This window comes from Cyclopterus lumpus, chromosome 1 (assembly GCF_009769545.1).
Source record: "Cyclopterus lumpus isolate fCycLum1 chromosome 1, fCycLum1.pri, whole genome shotgun sequence".
NCBI classification, from domain to species: domain Eukaryota; kingdom Metazoa; phylum Chordata; class Actinopteri; order Perciformes; family Cyclopteridae; genus Cyclopterus; species Cyclopterus lumpus.
Genome location: NC_046966.1, coordinates 10527319 through 10537456, shown reverse-complemented (window position 1 = coordinate 10537456; position 10138 = coordinate 10527319). Strand labels below are relative to the sequence as shown.

Here is a 10138-nt window from a genome sequence, read left to right as displayed (position 1 = left end):
TTGTTTTATTTGGTAAATCCAAATCTTTACTGGAAATCCACTTCCGGGTTTTCAGAGCGCTTTGGCGATTTCCAAACTGTCACCGGTCTGTTGCTGCGGGAGGAGAGGCGGCAAACATGTAAACACACGTCCGTCTTGGTGGGGATTGTTTTTGTTTGGTAGCTCGCCAGACTTTATTTTATGTTGCCATTGTGTCACAAGTAACTCTACTTTCGCTTTTCTTATCTTGAACTATACTTAGATATTACTCTACTGTGTTTCGTCTCGTTACCATACCAACGACAGCTAAACCGGGGTAGCTAGCTAGCTCGCGAGCGTTACAGTTCAACAGCTAACGTTAGCAAACATCGATCGATCGGGATATCGTCAGTGTATTAAGGTGAATTGGTTCTTCAACTCTCAGCAACCTGCCGCATGCTGATGCAACTTGATGGAGGACTACGACGCGTTTGTGCAGCTTCGCCTCTCTCTGAGGAAAAGTGAGGAGGAGGAACACAGCGCACCTCCACCTGCATCTTCTCTGATCCGCTTCTATGGGCGAGCCATCCTTCCTCCCCTGGTACGGCCTTAGGTTTACGATATGTATGTTCAAATGAACATGATTATGGGTTTAAATATGAGCTAACAAGACGCAGAAAACCCACTACATACACTATTATTACCTGAACAGTATCACGTTGCCTTTGTTTTGTAGGTTATGTCAGATAAGACCACTATGAACTTACTGTGTGGATTAGAAAACATATTACAATATTAAAGAACTGACAAGTAATTATTAATAGAAGTTCTTATTCTTCCTCTTTTTTTATTAAAAAATCATTATTCATAGAAATTATCAAGCAAACTCCCACAAGTTTGTCCAGCTTGTCAAATTTATACCGTCTATATTATTGTAAAGTTATGACATTATTTGGATTTTTAAGTTGGACAAATCAAGCTATCACCTTAAAGGGGCTCAGGGAATTTGTGATTAGACAAAACAAGTAATTGGTAAATATAAAATAATAAAGAACAGCATAATCGAAAATAATCATCAGTACCAGCCCCGTTATTCAACATGCATAACACGTCATGTCTGCTTTCCGATGATAACAGCTTGGAGGGAAGCAGAGAGAAGAGATGCAGGGACACCGAGATGCAGCGCAGAGAGCTGCTGTCCAGAACAAGTTAAAGGATGATTCAAGAATGGCCTATGTTCAAACTATCCTACACAGTGTTCAGGTAATATGAGTTCTGACTTTTCAGCTATCCTCATGTTCATGTTTTTGTGTTTTGCTCAACATAGACTATTTAGTTATATCCAAACATACACTATTTCTTTGAATAAATAGTCATCATTAGACTTTTTTTTTTTTCATGTCATATTTTGTCATGCCCGCTTTGTTTTATTCAAATTAGAAAACTCATTTTCTCTGATCTCATGATATTAGGGAAAACTCATGTCACATGTCACCCATACACATTAGGCAATATCGAGGTCAGCAAAAATTCTAAAAGTCATGTACGATAAGTTGCTATTGTATTCATTGTGACTAGGCCTAATTGTTTCCTCTTATGAATTGCAGCTAAGGAAGACGCCAACACTGGAAGAGTTGCTTCACGAGTCTGAGATTAACACAACATCTTCATATTCCCATAACACCATTGGTGGAGCTGTGTCACAGAGCAATTCATTCATAGGAACAACATATAGTAATTTGCTCTCATCACCACCCGGAAGGAAAGAAAAGGAGGATGTTTCTCTTCCTCCGTTGACATCAACTACATATAGTGCCTTTTTTGCCTCAAATGTGACACCTCAGCAAAGTTACCAGGAAGAATGTCTTATTGACCAACATTACAGCCAGCAGGGATCACAGCCAATCCACCAGTCAGTATCCTCTGGTTATGTGACATACGAGAATGTTGAGAACACCACCAGTGTCTCTGGAAGGATTGTTGCAGAGAGAGAGAGCCATGGCTTTACCTCCTTTGAGGAAGCTTATAATAATAATAATAATATGGATGGCTTTTTCCTTCACAACACCTCAAACACAATCGCCAAGATGCCAGATATTATTAACTACCCACCCATAGATGGAGAGGAATTGGAAAGGAGTGGACTGGAGTCCTCTTTTTGTAATAACTTAATAGTTGTACAAGATATTTGTTGCACCTTGCTCAAGGAGGATTCAGTCATATGTTACCCTTCACGAGTAGAGAATTCTGAAAGCAGTCATCTGGACAGCAAAGAGGGCGGAGATAACCTTCCCTTCAGCACAGTACTTGACGTTGACAAAGATCACAATGTGGACAGAATTGATGGCCCAGTCTCGTCATCAGAAAACAGTGGCCTTACAGACAATCTAGAGTTATCACAGACATTAAGCACTCATCACAGTCCAACACCAGAGTTGCATATTCAACACGACTCCACAGAATCAGACCCAGCGGACAACCATGTAGATGAAGCAAATCCATCTGAGGAGCCTTATCGCCTGAGCCTCCAGGCCTTGCTAAAGAAATCTCAGGAGTATCGGCGACGCCAGCGGACGCTTCGGAACCAAGCCAAAAACACTAGAATTCAGGAGAGGACCCACGAACAGACAAGGGCGGAGGAGCGGAGCCTCTCTGATAAGGAGAATGACGAGTTCCCTGACAAAAGGACCATGACCACAGAGGGGGAAACAACTAAAGAGAGCAGAGGCACTTTTATCCTGTCTGTGGAAACGTCGCCAAAGAAATCTTGGAAAAATGAGAGGATGTTTGAGCTTGAGTCCAACTTTAAATCTGACAGCACACATTTACCAGGAGATGGACATTCTAAGGAAATGACTGCTGTTGAGGAGGAAACAATCTTCAAAAATAATAATCTAAACATTTCACAAGAGGTCATAACAGAGCCTAAACAAATCAGCACCTTCCTTCTCCAACAGCCCACATTGACAGAGACCTCGTCTGTTCAGGAAGCCTTTTACTTGACCACCTGTCCTGCAGCTTTTTCTAATGGTGTTGGGAAATATCACAGTATCCCAGCCCCTAATTTATGTCGGAGTCCTGTGTACTGCAAGCGCAAAGGCAGTATCCACGATGGAGAATCTCTTGATGGGGCCAAGACCTTGAAGAAAGTTTTGGTCGAGACTGGTTTGGTTGAAGACCACAAGGCAGAAGAAGTTAACCTGGGATGTAATAGTCCAACAGCAGTTCCTCCCACTGTGAATCTAATGGTTGAAGGTGACGTAACAAGCGTTTCAGCCAAGAATTCACAGCACATAGATCAGCTTGAGTCCAATCTGTCCAGTTTGAAAGTACTGATCTCGGATCTGGAGTCCACACTAACAAAAAACTTGGAGAATCACGACCAAACTGAGAGCGACACTCAAAGTAAGTTAAGTTTCAAAGGCATCGAGCACTCTTGTCAAAGGGATTGTGACTATTGCACGGACAAAGTGAGGGATGATGATGATCATAGCAACGATGCAGAACAAGACAACGGGTACAGGGAGTGGCAGAGAAGACTATCATCAGACAATTTCAACAAAATGCAGGAAGATACAGGACCTGAACTGAGCAGATGTGACACAGACGATGATACTCTCATAGTGCAGCTAAAAGAAACCGAGGCAGTTAACGTAACCGAGCTCAGGCTAGTCAAAACCTTAGCGACAGAGAGAGGAAAGGAGCAGGGGACATGTGGAGAAGGACTTACAAAGACGTATGGACAGCATGGTGGCAGTAGAAAGCCCACAGCTAAATGCATCGTCTCTGTAACACAACGGCTGCGAATTCCTGATGTATTCAGAAATGCTCCATCCGCAACCGCAGCTTTGCGTAACGTCTCGGTGTTTTCGGATACCAGCAACCGTCCAGTAGAAAGTAGGACTGGGACAGCTGGAGAAAGTCATGACTCTACCCAATCGCCATCTCTCAACCAGTCGTATGACGTGAACGCACCGTCTGGTCTGTGGCTCCTCGAAGGGTCAGGATCCGACAGGGGCCCAAAAGGTCATCTTGTTCAGGAGAATCATCTGACTCCCGAGAGTGGAGCTGAGGGTCAGGGCGGGGCATCCAAGGTCAAACGGAGGCTGCTCATGCACATGACGGAGGAGACGCGGGACAGGAGTGCAGGTGCCAGCAGAGTTGCAGGCTCTGTGGTCAGACCCAACTCCAGCACTCCTAGAGGTAAGACCAGGATAATAATATGACGAGAGAATGCATCTACAAAACAGTGTTATTGTGAATCACGACTGATCAGGATTAATAAATAAATAAATAATATTATATTAGGAGCTAAAAGTCCATTTATAGTTATTTGTTTTAGGCTTAATATGTAGGTTAAGTGTGCATTGTATAGCTCTGTTATATTGGAAAAAATAGAAAAGATATATATTGATATATAAATGAATTAATATAACATAAATCGGATCAGAACCCAGAATAACCTTTGCCCTCAAAGACACGGACATCCCGCTGTATTTGTCCAGATTTGGTTTATATTTACACATGTGACCACATACACATCTATTGCTGTTAGCTGCTGTGCCATGGTACGAAGGCCATGGCGGTCAAGAAGACAAGCAGGAAGAACTGAAACAGGCCCACGCTGCTCAGGTCAGAGCCCTGCAAGATGAGCACAGGAGACAACAAGAAGAGCTACTGCAGGTGAGACAGACGTACATTAGAATATGACACAACTGGTTGGCATCAAACATGTCGCCGGATAGGCAGCAACAATGCTTTGTTATTGGTATATTTTAAGTTGGTATCTTACACATTTTTTTCAATTATGGGAGAGCTCAAACAGTCTTTTAGAAATGTTGTCTATTTTAAAGAATATGTGGCATTATTTAATATTTTTCATTTGTTAGTCCCCAACAAATCTACTATGTTCTTCTGTTTGTGTAACGTGTGCTAAAGCTAGGGAGCCTCTCTGTTTTAAGAAGTTATTTTATAACAAAGGTTACAGCTGTGAATGTTGTGAGATGATGGGAAATGAGAGAGTTGCAACAAAGGCCCCCAGATGAAGTTGACGTGAACACGTTGCGGTTCATGATCGACATCTTAATCCCTAAACTGCAGGGGAGCCCCATGGGATTTGTTCTCAGTAAGAAAGATATAGAATATTGCCGGCTCTGTTCCCTTTAAAGTTTTTCTTGAAAAGTCATGCTAATGTTTCCCCTTCCTTACGCGTCAAAATGGCAATAAAGAAACCACAAGAAAGAAAACCTGAAATGACACATTTCGAACTACCAGACATTTCTTTCTAACTCCAAACATGGTTCAAACTGTCATATTGATACTTCCTCCATCCCATTGGCCCGCGTCTTGCATTAAATTGCATCACCTATTGCTGTACAGATCTAGCGCCACGTCCTTCCTTTAAAGGCAACCATAATTCACTCTCCCAAGGTTTTCGACTCCACCCAAAGTCACCTATAAGAAATTAAAAAAATAATGTGTTTCCATTTTTTTTAATTGAGAATAGGCTAACCGATTCACTAAGCTGTGATATAACATTGACCCTAAATGCTCTTTAGAAACTGGAAGCAGACCCTTGAAAGACTCTGGCACTGCTCCATATGTGGGCACACAAAGACACACACCCGTTGTCGCCCTACCTGTTGGAGCGTGCTTCTGGAGACCGGGGTCGTGGGCAGACTACAGAAATCTGCTCATTACAAGAGACCTTCAGACTCTCCCCAGTAAAAAAAACACACAGGGATTCTTCCATAAATGTTTCATTACATCCCTAAGAGGTGTCTGTGTGTGTGTGTGTGTGTGTGTGTGTGTGTGTGTGTGTGTGTGTGTGTGTGTGTGTGTGTGTGTGTGTGTGTGTGTGTGTGTGTGTGTGTGTGTGTGTGTGTGTGTGTGTCAAGGACGCCTGCTGTTCTCTGGCAGACAGTTCTTGTTTCTGCAGCTTGTGTCTGTATTTGTTCTTGGCCAGTGTCCTTGCCCTATTAATCACAGTCTCTGTTTAATTTATGTATCTTTAACAACAATATAATTAACATAACTCTTTAATAAAAAAAGACTTATTTTCGACTCCCCTCTGTCCTTCCATCATTTGTGATGTGATGAGAGAGCTGGACTCTGGTAGAGAGGGGAAAGGACCGAGGGAATTGACACAGAAAGGGGAAGGATAATTTGTTTAATTCATGAGCGTCTGTGGTTAAGTGCCAGATCGTCCCGTGGAGTGCCACCGCTAATGGTCCCTTCCCCTTCTCTTTTTTCCGTCTCCTCACATCCCCCTCTTTGTTTTGTCTCATACCTCCTCTAACGTCGTTTTTACTCTCTGGCCATATTAATTTCCTCCATCTCTACTGTCTCATCATCCCTGTCATCCCTCTCCTCCTCCCCGTCTCATCCCTCCTGCCACTGTGCCCCATCTCTCCCCTTCTGTCTCTTTCTCTCTACCCTCAATTAATTTCTTCCTCCTGCCTCATCTGCTGTCCTTTCCAATTCAATATTCTCCAACCTTGCCTTTCTCCCCAATGCACGCATGCGTGCCTAAACACACACACATGCACTTCTCCCCCTGTTCCTTCCTTCCACTCATGCATCTTTCCCCCGTCTCTCTCTCAGGCATTGGCAGTGCATTACCGCCACCTCCAAAGCGGATCCTTTCCTTGCTCCATGTCAAGCTCACATTTTGGGGACAAGTTGACCTCTTCTACCCTCTCTCAGGTATCAATATCACAATTGTTGATAACATTTTTTGTTTTATTCATCACCAATCAGCTGACACACTCCGATGAAACAAATACTTCCCCCTCGATGTCTTAATCCTAATCAGTAACTGATCTCATCTGTTCTTGCCCTTTCATATGTATTCAAGTACAGCAGCTTAGCTACAGTTAGACTTATGTTGTTCAACAAACATGTCCCTTTAATGCAACATATGTTGAATCAACAAGTGAAACATTATTATTCTGCTTATTCTTCCCAATTACAATGATCCACTTGTATTGATGGGCTAAACAGATGCCAACCAAAAGACCTTGAGAATCTGCGCGGGAAATGAATTGGTTGTCATTGATGGAATTAGCATTCTCCTCTCAGTTCCCCTCTGGTCCTCATTATTCACCCCTCTCATCACTCGTTCTTTGCTCTTCCTCCTCTTCCTCAGCCCTCCAGCTCACTCTCAGAGCTCTACCGCCCCCTGCTGTTAGCAGCTGTGAAAGGTTTTCTGGCTCGCAGGCTGCTGAAGACTGAGAGAGTGGCACAGCTGGTGCGCACCATCAGGGTGAGGAGAGACAGCAGTGTCATGTCTGTCTCATAGAATGAAGGAAAACAGTTTGTATTCAAATAAAAACTGTGTGTGTTTTGGGCATCTAGGACACAAGTCAGTTCCTGCTGGCCCTCCAGCGGCAGAGCCCTGGCAGAGGAGAGTTTTCTAGCAGACAGGATCTGTTATTACAGGAGAGAGTCACTCTGCAGGTATTAAAGCAAACACGTGTTGTAAACATCTGCTAACCTTTCTCCTCTTCTCTGCTTCACTGCCAAATGAGCAATTATTCCCTCCATTTGCACTTACTACAATAGATACATTAATTACACTCATTCAAGCCATCGTCTGCTCTGTAATTGTTTCCCCATCCAGCTGCGCGCTGCACGTTTTGAGGTCCATGACATCTTCTTCAGCCTGTCAGCCGGAGAGAGGATGGAGCTGATCAGCTGGGACAGAGAACTGGCCAAGGAGAGAGAGCTCAGACGACAGGTAACCTGTGTGTGTGTGTGTGTGTGTGTGCGTGCGTGTGTGCAAAGATCTAATTATCGGAATACCATTATGATTTAGTAATGTCCACACTTTCATGATGAGTCTGTTAATGGCATTGTGGCTTTATTTTTTCCAGTGCAGTACTTATGATGTTGATCTGATTGGTTAAAGTAGGCGGACAGAACTGAACACTTCCTTTCATTTAGATACACATTGTGAGTAAAATAAATATTGTGGGTAGAGCAGAGACTAATCCAGTGTGTGTTTTTGCTTGTGTGTATTTACTTGTTTAGAGTGGATACACAGGCCATCTCAGAGGAAAGAGTTCTCTGTCAACTGCAACACAAAAATCACTGGAGAGAAAGAGAAGAATTATGTGAGTTTTCACTGGATAAGTTCTGTTTTCTTTAGATCTCGGCATAGATCAAATGTTTTTATGTGTGCGTGCATTCATAAAGAATAACAATACAGGATGAAGGCATCTCTCCAGATTTGGAACCAGCGCCTTTACCCTGATGAAGACATGCGTTTATCGTGAACAATCTTGAAACGTTAGTTTAAAGTTTGTACTAGCATGAGCTCCAGATCTCAGTACAGTATGAACCCAACCTATGAAAATAATCCAAATCAGAATTTTTGAGTTTGCACTTTAAAAAAAAATTTGATCAAACATGTTTCAGGGGTTTCCAGTAATGTTGCAGCCACCTTACAAAAGCACTATTCAGCTGAAATATGTTAATGACATGCAAATATTGCACTCTAAGCTTTTTTAATAAGCAGTATTTTTGTCATTAGCTAAAATTATGTTCTCTGCAGGATCCAGAAAAAGGTTGCAGAAAGGCACACAGGAGTCGTGACAAGGACTGGACACAACACTCGGTTCTCTGCCGAGCAGCCGCCGGAAACCAAACGAGGACAGTTCAGAACAAATCCTCAGAGGATCCCCAAGAGCACCTGTTCCTCCAGACCCCGATGACCCTTTCCTAATTGGCCCCCAGTGAGAACTCCTAATTCTTGTGAATACCTACATATTATAAAACTTATCATTTTAGAGTTTCCGTTTGACACAAGGCGATGCCAGTTGTTTTACATTGAGTGGATGCTCAGATTGGGATAAAATATCACTACAGCTGCTCTGTCAATCAAAGGTCAAGTCTGCACCAGTTCACTAATGTTCAGATGTCAGTGGGACAGTTAGTTGTCCTAAAAAGCTCTGTGCAGTGTACCTGAAAGATGCTGCAGACATTCTGAAGATGAGTTAACACAGGAAAAGATGTGATGAATAACACTAATGGTGCCTCCATACTATTTTGGATATCAAGTAAGGATTGCTCTTTGGCTAACTGTACTCCACTTGTAGACATGCAGCCTGCAATCAGGGCTTTAAAATGTACAATGCGTTGTCTTAAGTGGTGAACAGTTGAGAGGTTAGCATGAAGTAAGCCCTGGCCATGAGCCAGCACGCTCAATATCAAGACTGAGGGACCAAACAACCTACTGGAATGCAGCGACGATTAAAAAGATTAATTACACCTCAAAATTTGTCCTGTGGAAAGGGTCTGTTAATCAGGTTATTTTGTCCGCAGTGAGTGTTTTTCCATTTGTCTAATGTTCAAGCTCTACTTTGAGGGTGAACTTCAACATTTAATTAGTCTTTTGCATCAAATGTATGTGCCTTGTTCATTCCCACCAAAAACAGACAATTTCCAGATGTATTGGCACAAGTTAACTCTTTTAATAGGAAATGTACACATTTAAGTTGTAGGACAGTGTGCTCACTTTTACAGAAATGTTAATATGCAGCTTCAGATCTTACTTGTCCTAGTGTCTTGGGATCACATGTAAAACTTTGTTTTTATTTTTAGAGACTTTGGACCTGTTTTGTATGTTATTTATTTGTATGTTGTTGGCAGCGGTGTCGTTAGGCCTATTTTAGGGGGGCTTTAGCCCCCCAAAATAATTTGGCATTATTTGCTTTAAAAGTTTTTTAAACATTTTTTTTATGTCATTAAATTAAACTATTGTTTCTGACATGGACTCTAAGATGCTACATATGTGCGTGCGTTCTGGTTTGTATGTTTTCTTCCCCTTCAAATTACAATCCAATAGCCCATCATCATACTTAACTATATAATCCCCGGGCACTAGGACCTTGGGGAGGCTGCTGCGCTGACGCTCTCACTCTGCCAAGTAACGTCTCTCGTCAACGACATCCAGGATTACAGCCAATGAAGTTACCTCAAAGTCAATGATGCACGGAGTGACCTGTAAATCCAGGTAGTTACAGAATGTGGCTCTCGGTAGTTTCAGGTTTACTTGAGGCAAATGAAAGGGAAGTTAGTAACTCTCCAGTGAGCGAGAGTGAACGGGCGAATTCGAAATACAATAAATAACTATCGACATCTCTCTATTCTTTGCATTAATGTTAGTGCTGGGCAAAGA

General features: G+C 42.5%; 1 protein-coding gene across 2 annotated transcripts; it reads left to right on the top strand.

Annotated features, from left to right (window-relative positions):
- The first annotated feature begins 53 nt into the window (after nucleotides 1–53).
- On the top strand, nucleotides 54–9727 carry si:ch73-100l22.3. 2 transcript variants are annotated; one of them, XM_034533197.1, is made up of 11 exons: nucleotides 54–138; nucleotides 404–559; nucleotides 1096–1221; nucleotides 1566–4161; nucleotides 4514–4641; nucleotides 6562–6663; nucleotides 7106–7222; nucleotides 7315–7416; nucleotides 7580–7696; nucleotides 7990–8072; nucleotides 8513–9727. In XM_034533197.1, exons 2-11 carry the CDS (start codon nucleotides 431–433, stop codon nucleotides 8670–8672), a joined length of 3660 nt encoding a protein of 1219 aa, XP_034389088.1. In that variant the 5' UTR covers nucleotides 54–138; nucleotides 404–430; the 3' UTR covers nucleotides 8673–9727. The 2 variants fall into 2 exon arrangements, with proteins under 2 accessions (XP_034389088.1, XP_034389097.1); XM_034533206.1 differs by having other exon boundaries at nucleotides 59–118; nucleotides 8513–8766.
- Nucleotides 9728–10138: the final 411 nt, after the last annotated feature.